At 31.2% G+C, this 26,781-nt stretch overlaps 1 protein-coding gene and 1 long non-coding RNA gene across 2 annotated transcripts; one reads left to right on the top strand and one right to left on the bottom strand.

Moving 5' to 3' along the window:
* Nucleotides 1–1,668: 1,668 nt before the first annotated feature.
* Nucleotides 1,669–22,292, bottom strand: LOC143070947 (coiled-coil domain-containing protein 125-like). The gene is made up of 11 exons (XM_076245049.1): nt 21,882–22,292; nt 17,125–17,183; nt 16,541–16,627; nt 16,066–16,137; nt 15,734–15,819; nt 9,566–9,648; nt 9,113–9,231; nt 8,091–8,198; nt 6,829–7,018; nt 6,430–6,545; nt 1,669–5,932 (listed from the first exon to the last, which is right to left on the bottom strand). The coding sequence occupies exons 1-11, from the start codon at nt 22,210–22,212 to the stop codon at nt 5,816–5,818; spliced, it is 1,368 nt and encodes a 455-aa protein (XP_076101164.1). The 5' UTR covers nt 22,213–22,292; the 3' UTR covers nt 1,669–5,815.
* On the top strand, nt 18,056–20,652 carry LOC143071107 (uncharacterized). Its single transcript, XR_012976793.1, has 2 exons — nt 18,056–18,138; nt 19,678–20,652. It is a non-coding gene; the product is annotated as an uncharacterized LOC143071107 (long non-coding RNA).
* Nucleotides 22,293–26,781: the final 4,489 nt, after the last annotated feature.

The raw sequence follows: 26,781 nt of genomic DNA, 5'->3' as shown, positions 1-26,781 counted from the left end.
CAAGCAATTGCATCACTCAATAAAACTTTTCATTCATGATAACACGTGGTCCCACAATAAAGTGCACAGATGAATTGAATAAAAAAGTTATAAAATTCGTGTTTTCATGATCCTAGCTAAAAAAAGTAATTATAAGTATTGAATGTTTCTTTTTGTAACCTCATAGGGTTGCAAAAGCGTTGACCGTGTGCACATTTTTAGAATGAAGCGCTTACGCTTACGGGCTTCATACAAAAAGTACTTCGGTCAACGCTTTTACCACCTCAATGAATTTACAAAAAAAAGCATTCAATACTTAAATGCAGTTGTAAATTTTTAAAGCAAAAAGAGTTAATACTAACTTTCACTTTTTTGGATGTTCATGTACATTTTGAATGTATTTATTTTTCTCAACTACATGAATTTTTTGGTGTATTTTTAATGATATATATGAGTAGTCCAAATAATTATTACGTCTGGCAAGGCTTTTTAAATTTTATTCTGGGACACCTTCCTATGACCACAAGGCTATGTTAATTTTTTTCTGGAACGCCTTCTTAGGAAGCCTTCCTACGAACGTCTTAGGAATGCGTCCCAGAAAAAAATAAAATAGCCTTGTCATACGTCATTATTATTTGGACTAATACATGAGATATTGGATATTTTTATGCATTATTTAACCAGTTGAGTCTTTTACAGGATTGTTTGTTTAATGCTGTTTAAACATTACTGGAAAAAAAAAACACCTTAAATTTGCTAATTATTTGGCATGAAAGTTTGATTTATTGAAAGGGACTCATAGTTTTCCATTTAATTTTAATAATTGTCTAATGGTTAAAACAATAGCTTCGTTGTTTACTTTTATACACAACAACATATTCACTTTGGTCTCGTTGTTGACCTAATATTCACTATGTACTTGGTAACAGTTATTAATTAATTGAATAGAAAATATTATAATAAATATTATTGGAAGCCGAATTGACGTCAAATAGGTGCCGATTTGACTAGATGCCAATTTAACCAGGTGCCGACTTGACTTGTACGTTTCAATTCCTCTGCGATCGTTTGCGGTATTTTCTTGAGAAAACCTATTTTCCATCATCAAAGAGAAGAAGAAACTGCTTGAAATGATTCCCGAACGCTTTGTGATTGTTTAAATAAGTTAAATTCACTCAAAAAACAATTATAAAACTTGCGATGTTTAAACAGGAAGTTTCAAAAGCACGTGTAAAAGAAGAAATTAACCGGTGAGAGTGGAAATCCGTACATAACATATATCACTATAGTACGACTTTTAAAGCAAAACAGTTTCATCCTTTTGTAAAACAGTCTTTAATATACCTATCACATTAATGTTTGAAGGGTCTTAAGCTTATTCAAACCATGTAAGTCGGTATGAAACACCAAAACGGAATGATAATAACCGATTACGTTTTGTAGTTTACAAAATTCTGGACTGGTTCCTGTCAAACTACAACACTTTGTTCGACTGTAGTGGAATACAAACAGAAACCAGTTAGTTTGTAAACTGGTTCCTGGGTGATTACTACACAATGCTCATGCATAATGATATAACACAAGCACATTCCAGTTTGTATTGAAATTAGTAAAATACGAAACCAAGCGCGGTAGGCAGAGAAATCAGGTCGGCAGTTATGGAACAATGACTGCGTCATTTTCCAAAAACATTACTTTTTCATTAGAAATATTTCAGCCTGTGTTCCAAATGGTATATACATTGAGAAGGATTCAAAATAAATATTGAGTTAATAAATGTCCTTTCTGGTTTAAGAATATGTCTCTTTCATATTCACTTTATAAGACATTGAGTATTTAATTTTGTTTTCTGAAGATCTGCAAATTTGTTTTTACCCAAAGGTATCATCTGACATGATTGCTTATTTTAAGCTGTTACAGAAAGGCAAGGAAAACATATAGGTCATAATCTATATGCAATTGAAAAGGAATAGTAAAAAAAATTTCTATCAATAAAGTACATATTGCTATCTTCAAAGAATTATAAGAAGTTTAAAATAAAACACAAAACCTGAATCTATAAAAATACATTTAAAAGTACAATTTGATGGAAGACAAAAAACAAAAACTAATAACTAAACACTATAACAACATAATGAACCCAAACAGCTTCACAATAAACAAATTACTATTTTTTTCAACCAATACACAACACTGAATATAAATAATGAATTGTTTTGATTTCTTTTAATTTCATTACTGTTTACAATAAACAATCAATTCTGAAAATGGAAATGAATTCAAAACATTTTCTTCTCAAAAATATATCTGTAAAAATTGCCACAATAACAAACGCCAAAAAATATATGATACATGTATAAATAAACAGCATACATAACGGAATGATCTACAGCAATAATTCATTAAAAATTCACAAAAAACATATACAATACATAGTAAAAACTTTGCTGGATTTCACAATGACTAAAATTCATCCCCCATTTATAATTTTTATATAAAGTGCAAGGAATCTAGGTACTAATTTACGTCAAAGCCTGTGTTCCCTTCCCAGAATGTCTGCTGACTTATTATCAATTAAATAACCAACCATTTGACTTGTATATCTTTAATTTTAGTCATTTTTTTTTCATGATTTTTCATGACACTGTATGCATTTGAAGTGGTTCTGACCATTTTTATACATTAAATATATAAACTTTTACATACAAGGTTTGTTTTAAAAGAAGATTAATATTGTAATCAAAATGGGTAAAGTGGTAAAATCTATATATATCAACTTTTTCAGATAATGTAATTTGATATCCAAGTCATCCCTCAGTAAAGGTTAATATGCAATCATGCAATCTATGCAGCATGTATAACTTGTAGTTCATTTAAAGACTCTCCAAGTACTGTTCATTCACAAAATATTGCCAGGTTTTTATTATTGGGAAAAATGAGACAGAATTTAAACAACATAATTTAAACTTGTATTTCAAATTTTTTAATATGAATTAAACAGAATTTTCCTCTAAATCTTAAAAATTAAAATCGCTTTTAAGTCTAAAATGACAAAATTGCAATAATAAATGCACACAATAATTTCTGAATTTACAGTATAAATTTTCCATTCAACAAAAAAGGCAAGATTTACGTAAATAAAATAAAATTTACTTTTAACAACTTAAAAAGTATAAATAAATATCTATAAAATAAAGCTATATTTGTGACCTTCAACTTCAACATTACTCTTATAATTCTAATTATATAATATATTATCCATAACAAAAGACTGTTTAAACACACAAAAGTTATTTATTTAAGATTGGCAAGTAACCAACACAATTTCCCTCCATCTTGATCAAGAACTTTGTAGATACCCATTCCTGCTTCTGCTGAAAGTGCACATTGCTATTTGGAAATGTTTATATACTTTTCTAATGGTACATGACCGTTAACAATATCTCCATAGTTAATTGATTTATATCTAGTTCTCGATTGGAGGAGGATGACCTATGATTGATATTAACAAAGTTAAAATAACAAATTTTATAATGAACATCAAAGACTGTAATATTTTAAACAAAATTTAACAAATTATAAATTCTAAAATGGCACAAACATTACAAAATGCAATTTGATAAAAATTCATAAGTTGCACATATGAAAATATTCCAATAAAAAAATAGAATTAATCCTTTATGATGAGAACTTTACATTTGTAATATGACAATTACCAGTAAACAATTTTACTGAATATTGCACCAGAAAATCAGTCCCTGGCATACATATTATTGAAATTGCACATATTAACTGTAAAATAGAACCAAGTAATAAGTATTTGACATACTAAATGATAGACTTAATCTTTACTTCAACACCTAATGCCAGTGTTGTCAGATACTAAGTCAATATAAACATACTGTCAACACCTAATGCCGGTGTTGTCAGATACTAAGTCAATATAAACATACTGTCAACACCTAATGCCGGTGTTGTCAGATACTAAGTCAATATAAACATACTGTCAACACCTAATGCCGGTGTTGTCAGATACTAAGTCAATATAAACAAACTTTAAACCAACTTATTTTCGCGGATAATTTATTTCGCATTAAGCCCTTTCTATTCCACTTCACGGCGATTTAATTTCACGATATTCTTAATTATTTTATGTAGTTCAATAAGGAAAGATCCAAGTTTTACAAATTCGCGACAATTTATATTCGCGTTATTTTTCTACTCGCAAAATACGTGAAAATAAATCACTAGCGAAAATTAGTTGGCTTACAGTACTTAGTAATAAAAGTGTGATATATTTTACCTTTTACCCTTTTGATTTCTTTATAAAATTTATGAGACTGAGTTAGTGGAGCAATAAATTGATCTGTATACAAATTATTGCTTAAAGAAATCAGCAGTTTTAGTTATATTGAAAAAATGATCAATGAATGACATTTTTCCTTATAAAAATGTAAACACATAAAACTTATGTTTTGGACATAACAAATATGATTGGAACAAGACAACATAATTACCACTTCATATAAATTAAAATATAATCACCTGTTGTCTTGTAAAAATTGGCCTTTTTAAGCACATATTTTGTCATTATGACAATTACAAGTTTTTTTTAGATATTCTATTATAGATAGGTCTACAATATGAGGTACTTATAGTTATATAGTCACTTGTTGATTTTAACAATTCGGTCTTTCTTATATTATCATTTAGTCGGTCAGAAATACTGTAAAATCAAGTAACATTATTCAAACTATATGAGGTTTTATCATTTCTCTTTACTCCCTCAGGCAGCTTAATCAAAAAGCTTGGGAGTACTGAAGGGCATTGATACTTTCATTTTGCAGTTAGAACTTAAAGAAAGGAAAATATAATATTTCCTTTCTGAAATTTTTAGGATAAATATTTTCATTTTAATGTATCATTATTTTCTGATGCTGACTTAAGTTAACATGACTCACTCACTGGCTAGCTCATTATAAAGGAAAAATACTGAATGTAAAAACTTATTTCTACAAGCCTAGAAAAAACACATAGTGTTAAATGGGTATGTTATTAAATTTCAAAATGAATGCTAAAAATTGTTTGTCATGAAAAATATAACAATCTAAAAACAAATATATATCTAATGCTGACTGACAATGACTATAATGATGACTAAAGGAGACAGTATAATATGAGTCATTATTTGTGCAGAAATGTCATTCGTACATCAATTGCAGATTATTAATACCATATTTAACCTATATGACCAAAACTGGTCATTTATCATACAGATCTTAATAAATCTAAAACTGAAATTTGAGCCATAGCATAACATCCCCCCCCCCCCATCCCCGACTCAAAAAAAGGATCAACATCAAAAAGCAAATATTTGTATAAATAAAAAAAAATAGAACACAACATTTTAACTCATATAAAAAATTTGCATAAGATTTCTTTTGACAATGAGTTTGCTAAATCATCTTCCAAAAGTTAAATCTATCAATCTTTTATAAAGTGAGATAATCCCTCAAAAACAAATCATCAAATCATAAACAACATCTCATACATAACAAATACAAATCTATTTAATAAATAAGTCCATTGCTCAAACTCTTGATTAGCCTAAAACTTGAGAGACACTGGTATCCAAAATACATCTAAAGTACAATATAGTCTTAAACAGTAGACAGATAATTGTCATTATAATGCGTCAAGCTTTTAATGGTCTACAAGTCTGTTGGGAAAATTTCTTTTTCAAAATGAAAATAATGAGACGTACAGTCTGTAAGGAATATAACTTAGCCCTCTTCTGATATGACGATAAAAATGTTGAGATTTATGCAAGCTTCTGTCAGGAAGAAAAGACTTCATCCTGCTGAGATAGCTGTGTCTCTAACTGTTTGACTTTTTCTGCCAGAACTTGGGAAGCTATTTTCTGGTGGGCGTATGCTTCATTTCTCTCATGCAGCTGTAAAATAATACATAATATAGGCTTCATTGTGTTGTGAGTTTGCTGTCTTATTGATGTATACATTAAATGTTCTTTTTTTATATTTGTAAATATCACATAATTCTGATTAAAACAAAGTATGAAAATTTAAAGATATGTAACCATCACAAATCATTCAGAAAAGTATGTCAAATGAACATATAACATGGGAGAGAACTCCTGATAGATTGTCTTTCATTCAAAATTTAAGTCAATTACTGTTAAATAGGATCTGCATGTAAATTTTGTCAAATACACACAGAGGTCTTTATATAAAAAAATTCTGTCAAGCCAAGAACAGGTTGATATTGCACCTGTCTTTATCATATAATAACTAAGATGTAAGTTTACAATGAACCTCAAGTCAACAACAAAAAAATATCCTTGTCAAAGTATTCAATGTTAAAGGGATTTTCTGTACTCTGTTTCCTTTTTTATTTGCTAATGAGCCATAAATTCTTAAAAAGACAACTTACAATTTGTGTAAGAACAAGAACTAATTCTCTGTCTGTCAATGGTCTGTTATCTACTTCACCATTTTCTAAACATACACCCAATTTAGAATTAGAAACTGTACGTCTCATTAGATCATCTGAAGAAGAAATAATATTAACATATATGTTAGCTGTATACAGTGTCCAACGCAATCAAGAAGTAGAATTTACTGAAGTTCCTCTATAATATTCCTTATTAGCAAAAACAAACCAAATATTATAGTTTTCTGTTGTAATGTTATTTTTATTCTAGTGTGCAAATAATACAATCATATTATGAAATAAGTTACTGAATTTACTAACATTTCTTAAACAGCAAAATAAGCATTCTGATGACTTTAAAACACTTTACAAACTGGTTTCCAATATAAGAGTACTTGCCATCATTTAATGTTTCCAACAGGAACCTGAATACAGCTTTAGCTCTCTCTAGCTTGTTCGTCCCTGGTACTGCCATTGAAGTTAGCTGAGATAGGAAGACTTTATTTTTTTGTAATTGTTCCTCAAAAGCCTGTCTATATGCGTCTACTGTTAACATCACTTCTTTCTTTCTTTTCTTGTGAGATTCTACCTGTTTATATAGTATTGAAAATATGAATAAAAGAACCTCCATGAGACAGAAACCCAACAATAATCGTTTATAGACATCTTGAGTGTAACATACATACAATCTTCAACAATAGTAATGTGTTTAAGCAATATTTCAAGTTCTACATTGTTCCATGTCTATATTATTTCAAGTTCTACATTGTTCCATGTCTATATTATTTCAAGTTCTATATTGTTCCATGTCTATATTATTTCAAGTTCTACATTGTTCCATGTCTATATTATTTCAAGTTCTATATTGTTCCATGTCTATATTATTTCAAGTTCTATATTGTTCCATGTCTATATTATTTCAAGTTCTACATTGTTCCATGTCTATATTATTTCAAGTTCTATATTGTTCCATGTCTATATTATTTCAAGTTCTACATTGTTCCATGTCTATATTAGACCTGAATAAATTATAATAAATCAAACCTTTCAAATCAAATCAAATTCAGAAATGAAATAATACAACAACCAAAAAATTCCCCAAATTGGGACATGAGAATGAACATATGGTGAGGTTTAATTAGTTTTTATTATTATGAATCCCTCATATCAAAATGAAATGATGAAAAAAAACGTATAAACTGATCCTTGGCCATTATCCATCTGTACACTCCAAAAAAACATGTTTAGCCCCACAGAACATCAACTAAGTATATTTTTGCAGCAACAAATGTTACCCATGTTTCTCTAGTGGGACCAGAGTCTTTTTTCTATTGACTTGATAATACACAATATTAACCTTTTCTTTATATATCCTTATTAAACTCTAGATCTCAGATAAGGTAACTCAGATTTAAATCTTGACACTTCTTGGCAGACCCATTTTTTTCAGGGGAAGTAACTCTACATTATCATACCTGAGATTTTAATCTTGACACTTCTTGTCTTAAGTGAGCTGCTGCATGGGCACACCCACATGGTTCAGGGGAAGTAACTCTACATTATCATACCTGAGATTTTAATCTTGACACTTCTTGTCTTAAGTGAGCTGCTGCATGGGCACACCCACATGGTTCAGGGGAAGTAACTCTACACTATCATACCTGAGATTTTAATCTTGACACTTCTTGTCTTAAGTGAGCTGCTGCATGGGCACACCCACATGGTTCAGGGGAAGTAACTCTACATTTACAAGCTCCCAAAACTGCAATCTAAAGAGAAGTAAAACCTTTTAATTATAAAAGCTCTCAAAGCTTAACTTTTTAATTAATTTTAATATGCCTTATTTACGATTGTTAAAGAGAAGGTTTAGGTGTAATACCACCAAATCATGGTACGTCACATCCGGTTGCATACGAAAGTAGGCCTAAAAAAATATTCCCTTGAATTTGACAGTTGTAGAAAATTAACCCTGCATTTCAATGCACTTAAATTTTTCTGAGTCGTAAATATGTATGTTGGATGTCTGAAAGCATCATTCTTTTTTTATTTGATGGTCTTATAAAATATTTTGGAACGTTAAGGTTACATAGTTACCAAAGCAGGTAAGCAGTAAATAACAGTGTAAAAATTGGGTTGTTTACTTCCGGCGGTGGTTACTTTCTTATATGCAATGAAATGTAGTGTGAAATTTTCACTGTATCACTGGAAAGGATTGAACTTTACACATGCAAAGTTTTTCTTTGGTTGAAATAAAGGTAAATACTGTACAATTTTTTTTAAAGTGCCAATTTAACAAAGACTAATAGGGACAAATCAATGGTGGTATTACACCTATAAGGCAACATTCTTAGATCTACATTTTTAAATCAACAAGTATCATAATTCGAGGAAATAGTATCCTTCAAAATTTAACAAAACATCATTTTGTCAGATATCAGTAGTTATATTAGTCTTACATATAAGGGCTTAAACCTCTTGCAAAAACTTCAAAAATAGCCTCATGTTAAGATCTTGTCATTAATATCAAGTTACAAGTCAAAGGGTAACACAGAAAGATATTTTGCAAAACAATGCCTTTTCATGCGTCTATTCTTAACTTCTCCTTTCCATGATTTATATATTGTTGTCTATTTTTAGGTATATGAACTATGTACATGTGATGAACTACCAATAAATATGTTACCTCTGCTGAACTATAGTTGCTATAGTGATCATCTGAGGACCTGCTACAAGTTTTCATGTATCGCTCTCTTTCTTTTACATCTAGTAGGGCCAATAACTCATCTCTCTCTCTGCTTAAACCTGGTAATAAAGGTCAATCACTGAGATCATAATGTGTTTCCCTTTTCAAAAACAATTTTAGCCAGAATCCCTGTTTTGAGATCTTACATAAAATATTAAGGAATACCTATTCTAGATTTTCACAAAACAATCTTGAACTCTACATTTTAGTTTCAACTTTTATTTAGACCATATGCTCCATGATATCTTATATCCTTATGAGATTGATATTCAAACTTCTCACATTTCATATGAAAACAGAAAAGAATTGGTGTCAGATTGCAATTAGTTACTCTGCTATCTTGTCCGTTCATTTTTAAGAATTCCTTTTAAAACCTATACTGTAAATTCCCACCTTTATTCTGTGCGGCCACTTTCTGTAAAGCCTTGTTTTTCTCCTCCAGCACAGAGGTTAAAGAGGAATTCTCTCTACATACACTGAATTAATAAAAAACTATATACAAAAATAGTTATAACATATGGAATACAAAAGCTTTATAACATTTTTCAAAACCACTAAAAATTACATTCTAAAAGTAGTTCTCCTATGAAAGAAAATTTAGAATTATAAAATAATAGATCTCCTAAATAAATCAGTAAACAAGAGTATGTGTTCATAGGACACACTGTGAAACTTGCAATGTCATTTTTTTTTATGTTTCAACCAATTTCTAATTTGATTTTTATATTTTTTTTTAATCAAATCAAGACCATATGTCCTAGCCAAGAAATAATCTGTGAACCTGCATTCTTTCCTTCATTTTTCTTCTCATCTTCTCAATGAAACACAATATTAATGCCAAAATCAAAGAGCTGAAAGCTCTGAGGCAAATGACGCCACTGCCTCTAATATTGGGATATTTTTTTATGCAAGTCTTGATTTTCACATACCGTAACAAGTTGAACATTGCAACATGTCTCATACGGCCACACCAATTTAATTCCTTGTTCGACGGACCCCGCCCGCACCTATTTTTTTAAAAACAGATTTTTTTTATTTTTATTATATTCCCGCTTCCCGCATCCGATAATGTAATCATGTCCATTTCTTGCACCCTTTTTTTTGTAAATATTATAAAAAGATTTCAACATTTGTTTTTAAAATCACAGTAAACCTTTATATAACGATTTTCAACCTATAAGCACCCAACAGCACAGTAAATATCTGTGAGAATATTTGTTTCAGCATGAAACTAATTTATTTCAAGTGGGAGTGCTCCGAAATAAATATATATATTAGCGGAAATACCTATACAGAACAAAACATTGGTTACTTTCCCCTTGACTTATATTCCCTATCAAAAAATGTTCGTTGTTAAAATAAAGTACATGTACAAAGAACTTCTGAAGGATTTGCCTTCAACTGCAATTATAATGTATGCTGACGGTCATACCCGCTGCAGGTTTGTGCACCTGTCCTGATTGATTCAGGGGCCTGTCGTTCAGCAGTTATCGTTTGTTGATGTGGTTCATTGGTGATGATTGGTATTTTCCCGTTTGGAAATATGAATTGGATCGTTGGTTTTCCTGTTCGAATTGTGTACAATACTAAGTTGTGGTCCCTTATAGCTTGTCTGGATCAAAGATCTGTATAAAAAGCTGTACTTTGACCTAATGTATGTTTGTTATTATCAGGTTATCCCTCAGACAAGGGCATTGAACACTGCTGAAGGGGTCATTTTACCATGTTTACTGTTGTAGAAAAGAAAATAGAAATACTAAGGATTTGTATAGTGCTACTATACAAAACCTTTGAAAACTTAGAATTTTCTACTCAAAAAGAGGAGAAATACATTATATTTTATAAATGTTTTAAACAACTTTTCTAAAAGAGGGGTCCACTTATTTTAAACAATATTAAAAGTAAATGTGTTAACATGGTTAAAGTCCAGGAATATTACAAAATTCTTGAACATGTTTTGACCATTTAATACCATATAGATATTATAGTTCTTTGGGAAAATATTAGCCCTTTTGTACTAAAAGTGTTTTTACAAAAAAAATATATTTTAACTTATATTGACCCCTCATAAAAGGGATATTCATAACATTAAGGGGTTGTTCTGAACCTGATTATGACTTGAATGGAGAATTGTCTCATTGTAAGTCACACATACATAGATCAGATTTAATTATTCAATTATTTCTTGTTGAACAGGGAAAAAATACTTCATAAATTGAAGAAATGTCATGGTACAAGTGATAAATCAAGTTTTAATATACTAAGTCAAAACCTACTATTTTATGTTTACAAAAAAAAATTATAATCACGCCTTTACTTTTTAAGCTTCGCCTCAAAAATTTGCAAATTAAATATTTTTTTATTAAAATTTTCAAATCGCTTGCTCGCCCCAATTTTTGGAGTCCAAAAATCCGTAGAACAAGAAATTAAATTGGTGTGGCCTAAGCATATAATTGATATTCGTATATGAGTGTGTGAAGTGAAGATGACAACTGACTGTTTTTTTTTAATACAAATGAATAGGTCAAGAGTCAAGACTACCTAAATGATCTACAGTATCCAATGACTACTGGCTGTTGTTTCTTTTTTTGTACAAATAAATAGGTCAAGACTACCTGAATTATCTACAGTATCCAATGACTACTGTCTGTTTTTTTTGTACAGATAAAAAGGTCAAGAATATTGGAATTATATACAATATCCAATGATTACTAGCTGTTCTTTTGTACTAATAAATAGGTCAAGACTATCTATATTATTTACAATATCCAATGACTACTGGCTGTTCTTTTGTACGTACTAAATAAAGACTACCTGAATGATCTAAAGTATTCTAAGTAATGTGTATTTTTTTTCTTGAAATTACATTTTTCTAAATCAAGAATACAGACTACCAGTATCCTTTCAAACCCAAATGATTATGAAGAGCTTGTTGTAATAAGCTCTTATACCCCACTAGTCCTAACATATGACTTCACATTCTTATTCAATTTTTAACGTTTTTATACTGATATTTTCATTTTTTTTAAATTTTTGAATGCAAAGTGTGACACATTGACAGTAAAAATCAAAGAGCAGATTGCTCTGAGGGATACGATTGCCGTTGTTTCATTGACACATGTACATGTATACATGTAGCTGGATAATATTATTTTCAAAACTAATTCAACTGTACGTTTAAAATAGTAACAAAATAGCCAATCACGGATAAAAGTGTATGAACAATGTAATCAGGCCTATGTTTTATTTTTGTACTATCAATTCCAAGTTTACTTTCCACAGCAGTCACTGAGACTCAGACTCACAGGCACTTGTTTCTATCCATTGAAAGATCCACTATCAACGTATATTTACTCGTAAATATACGTTGATAGTGGGTCTTCAAATGGATAGAAACAATTGCCTGTGCTCAGACCACAGGAGTTTGAAATCCTATCAATAAGGGGGTAAAAATATACCAAATTCAACTATCACAGTAGAGCTTCTCTCGCTTCTCTCTTCGATGTGCTCAGACTGAGAGAAGGTATTTCACTTCATATCTTATCACCTATTTTCCTACATTAATTCTAGGAGGAACCCCATTCCTAACTCTTTAAATATTTAATTTCCTTTGGGTCAGTGATCATGACTCCTTTCCGTACACATTTATCGGTTTAAAATGCGATCCTTTTTAATACGACGTTTATTGACAGAACGAGCTAATACTCGACGTGTTGTTTTGAATTAGAATTCACGGAAGTTACTTCCGCAAGGGAGACAACTCGAAACGATAATATGGAAGACTCCATTTTGTCTGAAGGGGTGTTCTACGATGAGGACAACATTTATTTTAATTTAAATGATGCATATGATTTAAAATTATGCAACAACAATAACCTTCAACAGCAGAAATACATAGAAAAGATCCCATGAGTTATAAATTAATTAATTGAGTGGAGAATCCACAGCAACCATTCAATCTAAAACCCCTTGAAGTCAAGAAAACTATACGCATGCACATAATTTCCAAAACAAACCCTGGAGCAAGAACGTATATTAAATGTTTATTAAATGACCTAGATGGTTCTCTATTTCTTTATGGAAGTACAATCTCAAATATCAGTTTCATAACGGTAACATATAAGAAAAACTCCACTTCAGTTCTTAAATGACGGAAATAGATTTATCGGAATTCAGAGAACTCTCGCATTTTATCAAAACTGGGAATTCCCTCTGACGTGTTTCTAAATTTATAAAAATACTAAATATAAATACTGCTTAATTCTGATTTTCCGTGTTGTTTAAAACACGCATATAAGTCAAGGGAATTATAAAACATGGAAGATTATGAAAAGAACATTATAGGAAACTTGTTGAAGTTCAATCCCTTTGTTTGTTTTTACCTTTTAAAGCAAGACAATCATAAGAATCTGAAATGTTCTTTAATGTTTAGAATAAAACGATTGACGTGAGGGCAATGCTCTGAGCCACCGGTATAAGTCTACAGATTGCTTGAAAGTAATCGTATCCCAAAAAATTATCAGAACTGTAAATAGAAATAGTTAATAATGCTCCTGAGGTCATATGTTATAGGACTAATTACCCACATACTTATTAAATAAGTTACTAGTAACATACACAAACCTAGTTATTTCTGTTACTTGAAGCAAATTCTACTTCTGTACATTTACACAATATTGTTAAACTTGTTTTATTTCACATTGAAGATTAGACAAATAGGGACACTCCTTTGATTTTTTTACTTCATGTCAGTCAGGTCCCTTTATATGAAACTTGAGACCACTTCTCTGCCATATTGATATTTTATAACAACTCTGCCCATGACCCATCTAATTTGATATTCATTCTTAAACCATATATCATAGTAAGCTATTTTTTTTATTTTACACTAATCCACAATCTTTCATGTTAAATTTTGTCTCCTTTTAAGTTTATGCCATTGAACCATCATGGTATTAAACACAATTCCAAGTAATTATGCTGTTATAGAGGGTCACCATATATTCATCTTGGGTGGCATTCCAGTTATTGAAATTTGTGTCAGATTGGATAATGAACTAGATCTTTAGGAATTGATCTCATAATTTAATATGGAGCTATCGTATGCGACCCCTACTCGGTAAAAGAAATAAACATGTCAAGCGGCAAAATTTATCACCAGAGATTACAGGTCAAAAGAGGAAGGATACGTCTCCAAAATGCTTGCCAAACTGGAACTACAACAAGATCTCTAGACAAGGAGAAACAAGGCGTTGAAGCCAAAGTTAGTATTTATGCACAAAGAAGTTGAGGGGCTGATTCACGCTATTGAACCAGACGAATTCCTCTTAAAAGCATGTCCGAAGAGAACCATATTTGCCAAAAAATTCAAAGAATACCACGAAACAATTATTGTGGAAAAGCAAGTAAAGAATAACTCTTACTGTGAGTGTATTGACATTCCGCCAAGTAAAACAATAATAAGGTACAAGTCAAATCGGCACCTGGTCAAATCGGCACCAATAGAAAAAGTAAAATCTGCACCTGGTTAAATCGACATCTAGTCAAATCGGCACCTATTTAAAGTCAATTAGGCATCCAATAATATATATAAATAATTCAACCCTTAAAAATGTGAATAAACATGATAAAATTAGGTTAATATTTCTGGCCAACCCCTTCCTTATCTAACTCTTCTTGGGTAAATACTGTAAAATTTCTGGACAACCCATTCCTTATTTCTACTGTTTTTGCTTAAAATACTGTTAAAAATATATATTAAACAAATCTAACATGGGTGCCGAATTAACTATATCAAGTGCTTATTTAACCAGGTGCCAATTTGACTAGATGCCGATTTGACTATACCGGGTGCCGAATTGACCAGGTGCCGATTTAACCAAGTGCTGATTTGACTAGAATTCCGTAAGACAGTGATCGTGCCGAATCAGCTAGACGACACTGTTGTGCACACTCAAACGTAGAGAGCTTCAAATCTGTTCTCCCGCCCCGCCAATAAAACCGTTGTATTAAAGCCAGCATTGATATCGACAATTTAATCACATGTCATACAGATACAGTAAACAAAGATTGAGTCGGATTTCCGGTACTTCGATCTGTCTTATAACAAGTAGAAAGTGGACCAACACGGACACATTATATTTTCTTATAAAAAAAAGGCAGTTGTTTGTAAAAAGAAAAGACTATCATGTTTTCCCCGATTAATTATATATCTTTAATGTTTTAACAATGTTTTAGTTTTACTTCACATAATCAATAAAGTTATAAAAATAGATTTTTGAGTATCTTAACAACATTGGTTGGTACACTTCGATCTTTTTGGTAATAAGAAGGACCGGAGGTATGTAAACTGGTTCCCTGATTACTACACAAAAATGATGACAAGCAAATTCCAGTTTGTATGTGAAATAGTAAATACAAAACCAAGCGCGGTAGACGGAGAAATGTAATGGAAAGTAAAAACGAACCAAGCACAGTAGACAGAGAAATGTAATGGAAGTTCAGTTCACTAGTATTGGAAACATGCCGCTGAAAGCTTGACTGTTGTCTAATAATACCTACTTGTCAAATCTCTCGGCCCATATTGCCTGACTGTTCTCTAATGATACCTCCTTTTGGTCCAACTCAAAGTGCAGCTTATTTACTTCCTAAAAGAATTATGATGTACTGTTTGAAAAAATCAAATTGCTTTGTTCATTATCTTTACTAAGTTTTTCATGATTTTTTAACATGCTGGTATTAAAACGCCTTTATAATATAATTTTAAACTGTACTGTTGTTTCTTCATGTTCTTTTGAAAGACAAAAATCGAAAAAGACATTTAAAAATGGATTAAATACTAAGACTTCTATTTTTATAAACATATAGTACCATAATAATATCAAACAATTTACCTGCTCTAATGAATGATTATATTTGTAAGTTTTCTTCTTCTGTACTTCCCTAAAGTCCTGAAGCTTTTTAGACTAAAACACAAAATATAATTATGATCATACCACTGTACAAGTCTTAGTCCCTTATTTGGTTAAATCAGATAAGTTCTTCTCTGTTTAAAAAACCAGCCTGTTTCAAAGGAGAAATAACAGGGAACTGAGTCCCTGCATGGTTAAGGTAGTCGAGCAACATTTAATAAAAAAAAAAGATTTTTAAGGTGACTACAATTACAAAAATGATTTTTTTAAAGTAAATAAATTTTCTACCCTATACATATTGCATCTAAAAATTGACCTTAAGTTGTGCACCTCTAATAAAGATTTGTTTTAATAAGATCTTTATGAATGTGAAACTGACTGCAGATTATTAAACATGTCAGAATTTTATCAACAAGATTTGTAACTGTATCTTATATCAACTTTGTTAAGAATTTACCTGCTCTCTTAATATTGCAATTGCTTTATATTTGGCATCCAGTCTTTTCTGATAAACTTCTATTTCACTTTTAAGTTCTTCAACTTCCTGAAAATACAATATAAAATTGTGCTGGTAGCCTAATGAATGACAAATTACAATGTCATTTTAATATGATAAATGAAATGTCCAACTTTTGATTTGAAGTACACCTTCTCATACCTGTCAAGCCTGCAATGTGATGATCTTACATCTCACTGTAACTAATATATGAACTTGGCTCAGAACCATATCAGTGAATCAAGAGAAAAGGCTTGCTTGATATTGACTTACTTTATATTCTGGGTTTTAATTTTACGACACGTGTCTAGATAGGCAAATGAGGTTTTTGAGCACATAAACTGAGTTTAATCCTGGTTTTTTTTTCAGATTAGTCAGGTGTTGGTTGTTGGTTTGATCTGTTAGCCCATTTTAATCCTGTAATTTGTCACCCTATATGCTTATGTATTTTTTATTGTTATTGTGCAGAAACACCTTTATCCAGTCAAGTGTGTGTGGTTGGTGTGGTATGTTATCCTCTCATGAAAATGCCTCCATTAACTTACTTCTTCAGCTGTTTTAAGTTTTCTTTCTATTTCTTCTTTTCCAATCTTCTTTAACAAATCTGAAAATAATAAATAATATAAGAATGAATTCTAGTTTTACTATGAGGCCATGATATTTTATAGGCTGGATCATTAGATAGATTTTTTTAAACATTAACAAGATACACAGAGAATGATTGTAGCCAAGTTTTATTCAAATTGTACTATAGTTTCAGAGCAGAAAGTTTTGTAAAAGTTAAATGACAAAAGAACTCCAACACAGGACACCAATCGATCGTGAAAGCTCAATTGGCCTATGGGCCGGGTGAGCTCAAATTTGACCAACTTTAAGGAAAGAAGTAAGACATGATGCTGTAATAGTTTCAATAGGTTATAACTGGTTAAAATCTAAGATCAACTTACAAATCACATGAATGTGACATTGAATCCCTTCTCTTAATTTTATGTTTCTTTTAAACAAAATTGATGGATAAAATGCATGCTCAAGTGTCTTGTCATTATTCTTACTCAGGTTAATGAAAACAACTTAGGTTTTATCCATGATTTATGCGCATGATTTCAAATAATTTACATCTAAAGTAGTTTTTTATCAACTAATTTACATCTTAATTTCTTTTTAGAAACATGTCTTTATATTACTTATCATTATCATCTCTCCATTTATCAAACCCAGACTTATCAATTTTCATATGTACATGTATATCTTTGTAACATGCATTTATTTTATGCTGTTAAAAATGAAAGTTTTAATACTGAGTAAAGAGTTAAGAATATAGAATGACAAAGTTTCAATCGCTTACAGTAACCAGCAAACAGTACATATAATACTTTCTATTTTATTTATGCTTCATTGAGTATCATATCTAATATAATCTATATATAGGAATATGTCTTCCAATATTTAAATGGTTCCCTTGTTATTTATCTATTAAATCAATAATCCCAGGTAAACCTTCCAGTTACAGGGCATTAACTTCCCTGTAAACAGTCCCTCTCCAGAGTACCAAAATACAAGTAAGTGTGCTTTAGATGTGACATCAATGAGGTAGCAATCCAACAACGTGAAAAAGACATCTTTATGTCAATTATAGAAAAGCAGATGTCAAGCTCTAAATCATGTCAAGACATGTACTGCAATTTCAGAAATTGTTTGAAGTTATATATTTCCAAAATCGCCACAGAAAAGATTTTGCAAAAACTGAAAAATCATATTTTAATATTGAAAGCATCATTTGTAAGTGGCATTTCTTGTTTATCAAACTAATTATAAAAGCACCAAAACATTTCTGATTTAAAAGTAATTAACAAATTAAATACAGATTTCCATAGATTGCATTCAACACTTACTTCTCTAAAAGACAAAGACATCAAGTATGAAGATTACCTACTTGGAAGGGGTATCTGTCCTGTTCATAAAGAAAATGAGGATGTGAAATCCGATAATAATATATATTTAAGGGGTTGGGTCATTCCTATACGAATAAAACAAACTTATCAACAGAAATTGATGTTATTTTAGAGGAGACCTTTCTAAATTATTCGAGGAATATAAAAGAGAAGCAACCATCCTTAATATCTTGGAATTTTACTATGAACTAAAATACAATATGATTTACAGTAATATCAAGTGTAACTTTCTCTGTTTAATAAGTTTTTTAAACATATTCTTAGTATTCAAAGTATATTGAGTTAGGTAACAGGCTACCATAGTTTATATTGGAAGTAATTTTTGTACTTGTGATAAATATATCTCAATTATAAAAATTACTAATTCATCCATGAGTAAAAGTTAATTGCTGTTCTTTCATTTAGGTACACATGATATCTGCAAATCATCAAATACTATAGTATTGGAGTCTTTTCAAAACAGCAGTAAACTATTGGTCAGGATCTTTAATACAAGTTAAATTTTGAGACAAGAATGAAACTCCATGGTAATATGTTTTTTAAAAGAAAATCATGTGATTTGATTTAATATTACAACTATTTTTACAAATACAGAATACTCATCCATTTAAGGGGAAATCACTCAGGTGATTTCATTCACAATTTTAAAAGAAATGTGCATGTAAAATGTGTACAGTAAATTAACCAATTTTGTTTGGTAGCATGAAAACTATTACAATGATTTCAATTCTTTTTTAAATAGAACTGTTTCTACAAAAAATTATAAAATCTTTTCTGATAGCACGAACATACCAGTGTTTTTGACAAATTTGAAGACCTGCAGACAGTGGATAGAAAAATGCTTTGTGATACTGACCCACACTTTTTATAATTAATTCAACATTTTTGTGGAAAATAGCCAAATAAAAACTACATTTTGCAAAAGTAATGCAAAAGTAATGAAATATCAATTGTTTTTAATTTAGACCCATCTATCTACCTTAATAACTTTGCTTGACTACATTCAAAGTAGACATTGGCAAATGTAATCAAAAAGTTTGAATGCGATTGCATTACTGCATATAAGTGTAATTTGTCTTCGACTTCACATATCTTGATTCTAATATTTTTCGTAATCACTGTTACCTATCATTTATCAAATTTCAGAAGTTAAGGACAACAAATGGCCTCATTAGATACAACCACCAGCACAGAAGATCAAGCACAGTGTGTGGTGTCAAATATTCCCGGAATTGAACTTATAAAACCATTGAGATTTGGCAACCTGGCAATGCCAAAAGAGAAGTCTATAGATATATCTGCCTGCAGAATACTTCCTGATGGGAAATATCTTATTCTTGATTGCAATTACAAAGACAGTTGCCTGCTGCTTTTGGGCAATGATGAGACTTTAGTCAGTAGCAACATTCAAAGGTGGATGTGGACAAAAATGAAATTATGGAAACAATTAAACTTTGTCATAAATGTTGTGCCTTAGCAAGTGATGGTCAGAAGATGGTCATCAGTAGTATGGAGAAAAGCACCTTAGTAAATCTGAACGATATGTCTCAACACAATTTTAGATGGAGTCAGAGCACATCGTAATTCTTTATTCAACGGAAATATCTATGGTACTATTTATCATGAAGACAAAGTCTATGGCTACAAAAGTACTGGTGAAGTTCTGTTGACATTTCAGCACTATAACATTGATAATCCTCAGGGAATTACAGTAGACATGTATGGTTTCAGCACTATAACATTGATAATCCTCAGGGAATTACAGTAGACATTTCAGCACTATAACATTGATAATCCTCAGGGAATTACAGTAGACATTTCAGCACTATAACATTGATAATCCTCAGGGAATTACAGTAGACATGTATGGTTTGGTGTATTTTGTTTCCCAAGAAAACAGCAAAGTCTTTGTAGTTTCAGCAGATGGTCAAAGCAGCAGGATAATACTATCAAAAGATGAGGGAATCAAATATCCTTACGAAATACACATAAACAGAGGAAAAGGGATTATGATTGTGTCCAGTGAAGTAAAGGATGAGAGTGATAGTAAATCATATCAAACAGCTCTTGTTTATAAAATATGAAATTTATTCTTTTGCAAATTAAAGTTTCTATTCACAGTGTTTTATTTAAAAAACTAACAGCAATAAGATATTATATATATCTACAGACATGTAATAATGATGACATACACCATGTACACAGAATCTATAACATTTTCAAATATATATGTAAACTCACCTTCAAATCAATAAAGAAATTTCAATTTCAATGTTTTGCTATTCATTGATAAAAATTAAATGTAAAAGAAAAAAAAACCCAGCTGATGGATTATTTGTTTGAAAATGTATGCATGGTCAGCTGGTGATCAGCAGTGTATGGTTTTCCTCATTTATTCTGTTTAATATTTTCCTTGTCTGCTAGTTTTTCCCTTGCTTAATCTTGATGTTGTTGATAGTATAAATCAGCTTTGTCTCCAGCTGTGGGAAACATAAGCATGGTAAGCTTTATTCAAAGTACATGGCAGCAAGAGAAATGATATGTTCTACATAACTGGTAGAGGATTCCATTTTGGATCTATATAACATGGTCCTGACAAACTTGCAACAACATGGTGACAAGCAAACATCTTTTGATTAAGATTTTATATAGAAATTTTGTAAATCATAATTTCTAATTTGTGTATCCTTAGTATTACCTAAAAATAAGATGACAAGTAAAACAAACATGATAAATCCACTGAATGCAATGGTCAATCAAAAACTACCAGAGGATCATCATGAAGCAGTACCTGCCTCATATCTAACAAAACATAAGCAAGCATAATAAGTGTTTAAACTGTAACCGGAGAGCATGTTTCTACTGTACAAATTTATATCGTCACCACCAGGATTCGAACCCCGGTCGCCTGCATGACAGTCAGTGCGTTAACCCACTGAGCCAAAGAATCGATTCTCTAGCTCAGGTGATTAAGACTGGCTTTATATGTTCTACCTGTACTATGCAGGGGAAGCAACCCTGCCACACTATTCCACCACCACAAGAGTCATATCTTTATATACGACTCTAAACAACACAAACCCTTGCTATACTCCAGATAACCATCGTGGATTTTTTTGTAGGGCGCCAAATGTAACCAGAGAGCATGTTTCTACTCTACAAATTTATATCGTCACCACTGGGATTTGAACCCGGTCGCCTGTGTGACAGTCAGTGCGTTAACTTACTGAGCCAAAGAATCGATTCTCTAGCTCAGTTGATTTAGACTGGCTTTATATGTTCTACCTTTGCTAAGGAGGGGAAGCAACCCTGCTACAAAACCATCATAAATTATGATTTTTATCCTGTACCTGGGGATTTGTTCATCACTCGACTGCAGCAACCTTCACTTTGATTTTCAAGTTCACATGATGGCTGTGTATGATGTTGCACTGGAGTTTCTTCTGCAGTTTCAGTTTGTTTAATTTTGATATCTGATTTTTTCGCTTTCAGAAAGGGTAAGGTGCGATATTTATTTTGAGCAATTGGAGTGTATAATTGTGTTGATTTTTTCGATGGGATCCCCTGACAGTTATTATTATCATTAAAATCCAACCGAAGGCCTCCTGGTTTCAAACCTAAGCCTAGTCCCAAGTCCCCATTTTCTTTAAAATCACTGTCATCGTCACTTAAAACAGACATAATTTAAAATCCATTTCTCATGTTTGCGTGTAAACCGGAAGTGCCTTGGAACTCATTAAGTAAACTTAAGTGCGCCAAAAAAGTATTATATGTTAGGTCTCTTCTTGGCTTTGAATTCTACAAAATAACTTCAATTAACAACTTCATTCAAATGCCCTACTTACGAAAATTAAAGATTGTTGAAATTAGAATGCTCTTGCTTTCCTTAAAAATTGGCGGATGAATATATTCTAGGTATGAACCAAAACCTTTATTAATATTAAAGTAGTAAAAACAAAGACGGACTTTAAAACATGATAGCAAAAAGGGGGTGGTGGTGTTGAAATATAAAAATCAACAAAGAAAAACTCTGTCCCTTTCCTTAAGCCAGGAAACTAGTCATTTGGTTGTCTTGTGTTATTTGGAGTATATAGTGGTGAATGTCGTCTGGAATACTATTCCAAATGTTTATAACGGCTGGTAGAAACGCGACCTTTTGGGTGCCTTTTGGGTGCCTTTTGGTAATCAACAATCATGATTGATTCATGATTGTTTAGCATAATATAGTTTGTAAATATATAGACCCCATAGTCCTGTGGTCATGTCGATCTAGCCTCTGATTTGAAATTAATACAGAAAGATAATCAGGACAATCTCTCACTGAGGTGAAACATTTAGTGAAATTTTAACAACTTGTGTCAGTTATTACGCCGAGACTGGAGAGTTTCTCAGCCTGTTTCATCGGTACAGCAACTGTATTTTTTCGCTATGCTTAATTTATAAATTTTGTCATGTCTCTGTTCTTTTTATTTTGGCACTCCATTAAATATTATATCTTCTTTATATTATAGTAACTCAGTTGGGCCAAATAAAATTCATCCCACCTACATTTTAAACATTTTCATAATTTCTACTTTTTATCTTCTATTAGGATTTTAACACAAAAGAAAGATGTGTAGTGATGGGTAGATTGTTATTCAAGTGTTTGGAACTGTTGTGAGAGTGGGGACAGGACCTTTTTCGGGACGTCGGGATCGGATGTTTTTAATCAATAATCAAAGTGAAATAGTGAAATAATAACTCGCTTTTAGCAGCCAAAATGGTCCAACTTTGTCATATTAAGCTAAATAACATTGATAATGATTTATTCATTTGCAAGTGAATAATTCGACCTCATTAAATCCGTAATTCATGTGAACTTCAATTTAACCCCTTAACTAGAGATGGACTACGCATGCATTGCACATGTATTGGTTATCTAAATGAGAAGAATGTCAATATTGAAATTAGTGAAACAAAGATAAAATCATTTGGTTACTGATTCTATCCACCTAAAATCTTTCTTTTTCAGGTAAAAACGATGAGAAACATATATTTTGAATCTATAAAATTAGATTAATCAGACCTATAAAAATCCAATTGCACGAGTTGGCTTGAACTATTTATATCTATATTTATGTTTACATCGCTTATACGGTCATCTGAGGTCAACTCGATAGTTTATTAAAAGGCATCTAGACTAAAATACGCACGAAACGACCCTACTTATTATCGACCCTATGCTCTGTAAATTCTTTAATTTATACTTTTGATAGTTTGGATAAATCTACATTTTTATAAATAAAATATGAGAATTTAACAGCTAGTGCCCTAGTAGTTTCTTTGGTCCTTGTGTTTCTCATAAACTTGTGATATTGAAAGTCGATCTGAGAGATTCAGAATTCATGAACCAACATTAAAAAGTAATATTTTGTTAAAGGTTTCATAACATGTAATAATCGTAGATTGAAGCTCCATTATAGATATGATATGCAATTCTCCCTACTGAAACCCCAGTAGGTAGGTCGATCTGTTCACTATTACGATATTTTTAATGTTGTCTGATACATATTGAAGTGGTAAACAAACTTTCAATAACATGATCCGAGTCATTGACTATATATAACATGTATAAAGAGTGCATTTCTTTCTAACCTAAATTTTGTAAACGTTGTGTGGCGTTTGTTATCGTTTGCTAAACGCTACAAAAGTAGAAAAAATACATCGCTTAATCAGTGTTACTGACCCTGTTTGAACTTTCAATAATGCATGCACAAGTTGTTGGTAAACAGACTTATTACGCGATTATAATGCGGTTCCTTCAACTGTTCAACCAAGTTGAACAAAGTAATAAATCTCAAGACTCTTTATATCTCGTTTTATTACTATTTCATAACTATGAAAGTTTGTTGCCTATAATTAAGATTATTACTAAAAGAGTGTTTCTGGATTTTTTGCTTTAATACTGTTAAAGCATGGGTCCCTTTTCAAAAGTCTCACAACTATTGCCTTGATTTTAGCAAGTTATTCTTTTATAATTTGTTACGTTTATACGATATGATAGGCACTAGGGCGAAGATTTCACTGCATTGTTTGTCTTTCTGCAGATTGTTCCAATGTTTTCTTTCAATTTTACTAAAATTCAAAGTTGAATTAAGAAACAATTAAATGTGGCGTTTGTACTAAAAAACGATGAACGACAAACGGTAGACGCATTTTTAGAGAGTGCAAAGTTTATGTAACCTTTGCAAACGAATGTTAGAAAGAAATGATTAAAACATGTGCGCGCTTAGCTGATTGCCTCGTTTGTGTTAGAAATAAATGCACTGAAAGTCTTGTTGATAAATGTGCACATCTAACTCTCCTATATTAACCATAATATCTCCAAACTGGCACTTTTGAAGCATCCCAACCTAATATCTCCAAATTAAGCCTTGTTAAATACCACAATAGTATCAAATGTGAAAGAAGAACATTTACATGTTCGAGAAAGAAAAAAAAATCAACACAAATTTAAATTTTAGCAAATTTGAAAACAAAACAACACTTTGAACCACAGCATACCATTGACTGATTTATCAACTAATTAGATACATATTATAATACGTGCAAGACCTTAACTTGGTTTCTTTGATTATTTTCTCGTTGTAAATATTGGTTAACCTAGGTATTTAAAAAACGCATTTAAAATACCATTGTCAACCTGTGTTCTATGAACTGACGACATCTAATTATAAAATAAAAAATATTCCAAGAGTTCATTTGTGGAAGAAATAATTGAAAATAAAATATGAACTATTAGTGCCAAAAAAAAAATCATGTGTTAGAATTCATAGTAATCTCATTTTATTTTTCTTTCTGTCTTATTTTAATAATAGTAACCTTGACCTGCCAGTCTCAAAATCAGTTATAGGCTTGTGTCCATGTGTTATATTTTCATTTTAATCCATCTTCTCTAGCCAATGGTTACGATCTAGTCCATCCACTCCAGGAGGATGTTGGACCACAACCCTTGGTTAGCGAAGATGATTTAAATCAAGCTAGGAAAACTCACACAACTATCCGCAAAGCAATTTTTCATAAAAAAATCTATTTTTAGTTTTATTGACCACGACCTTAAACATATTGACCCACTAGTTAGTAGGATTCCCCTCTATGCTCTATATTTGTCATCTTTGAAGTTTACTTCAAACTAAGTTGAAAGGAAACTCAAGCTATTACCCGGAAATCATGTCTAAAATACTCGATTTGAAGCAATCATGACATTGACCTTTGACTTGTCGACCACGCACTAAATATATGCATCTTCACTTTCCCAATATCTAGCTTCCATCGAAATTAAGTTGCATACCAATCAAACAAGGATAACTCAAATTATAATCCGGTAAATTTTGTTGGTTTATTTTTACGGCAAAATTAAAAGGCTTCTTTCCCTGCCATTTATCTTCAAAACGACAAAAAAAAATTTATTATATAAACAAACATTTACCATGACACAATAACACAATGACGGGATGTATAAGTATATATCCACATCACTTGCAAGAAAGAAACACAAAAAGGCACACAGACAAACAACATCAGAAAAAAACGAAAGACAAGAATACAGAAATTATCATAGAACAATAACAAAATGATGGGATGTACAAATACAGAGCCACGTCACATACAAGAACCAAACACAAAAAGGCACACAGACAAAGCACACAAACCAAAACGAGACAAGAATACAGAAATTATCATAGAACAATAACAAAATGATGGGATGTACAAATACAGAGCCACGTCACATACAAGAACCAAACACAAAAAGGCACACAGACAAAGCACATAAACCAAAACGAAAGACAAGAATACAAAACTTCATAGAAACAGTAAATGTTATATTCATAAAGACAAATAAAAGAATACTATAACACGTTATTCAGATGATGAACAACGTCGGTACTCAGAATTTATATTTGAAGACCATCGTGGAGACCATTTGTCTTAGACACACGGATGAAAGAACGGGTAGGCTACCCAAATATCTTTAATATTTTGGAGCATTATGTTCATTGAGCATTTTATGTTATATATGCGATCATTTTGCAGTATTTGTTTTGTATTATTTTGATACTGTTACAAAAAATGTTTGTAAGTGCCGGCTAAATGTAAAGAAGACAATAACAATATTTGGAGTGGAAATAGTATCCATTCATGCACAGTTTTCAAATTGCAAGGAGGTATTTGCAAACAAAATCAACACTGTTTTGAAGGGACACTAGCTGC

This window comes from Mytilus galloprovincialis, chromosome 4 (assembly GCF_965363235.1).
Source record: "Mytilus galloprovincialis chromosome 4, xbMytGall1.hap1.1, whole genome shotgun sequence".
Taxonomy (NCBI): domain Eukaryota; kingdom Metazoa; phylum Mollusca; class Bivalvia; order Mytilida; family Mytilidae; genus Mytilus; species Mytilus galloprovincialis.
This window is presented reverse-complemented; position numbering and strand designations above follow the sequence as displayed.

Coding starts and splice junctions, on each gene's coding strand:
- LOC143070947 (XM_076245049.1), bottom strand. CDS start 22,212: ATGTCTGTTTTAAGTGACGATGACAGTGATTTTAAAGAAAATGGGGAC. Junction 17,184..21,881: donor AGTGATGAACAAATCCCCAG/GTACAGGATAAA, acceptor TATTATTTTCAG/ATTTGTTAAAGAAGATTGGA. Junction 6,546..6,828: donor GTTGGAAACATTAAATGATG/GCAAGTACTCTT, acceptor TTTCTTCTTCAG/ATGATCTAATGAGACGTACA.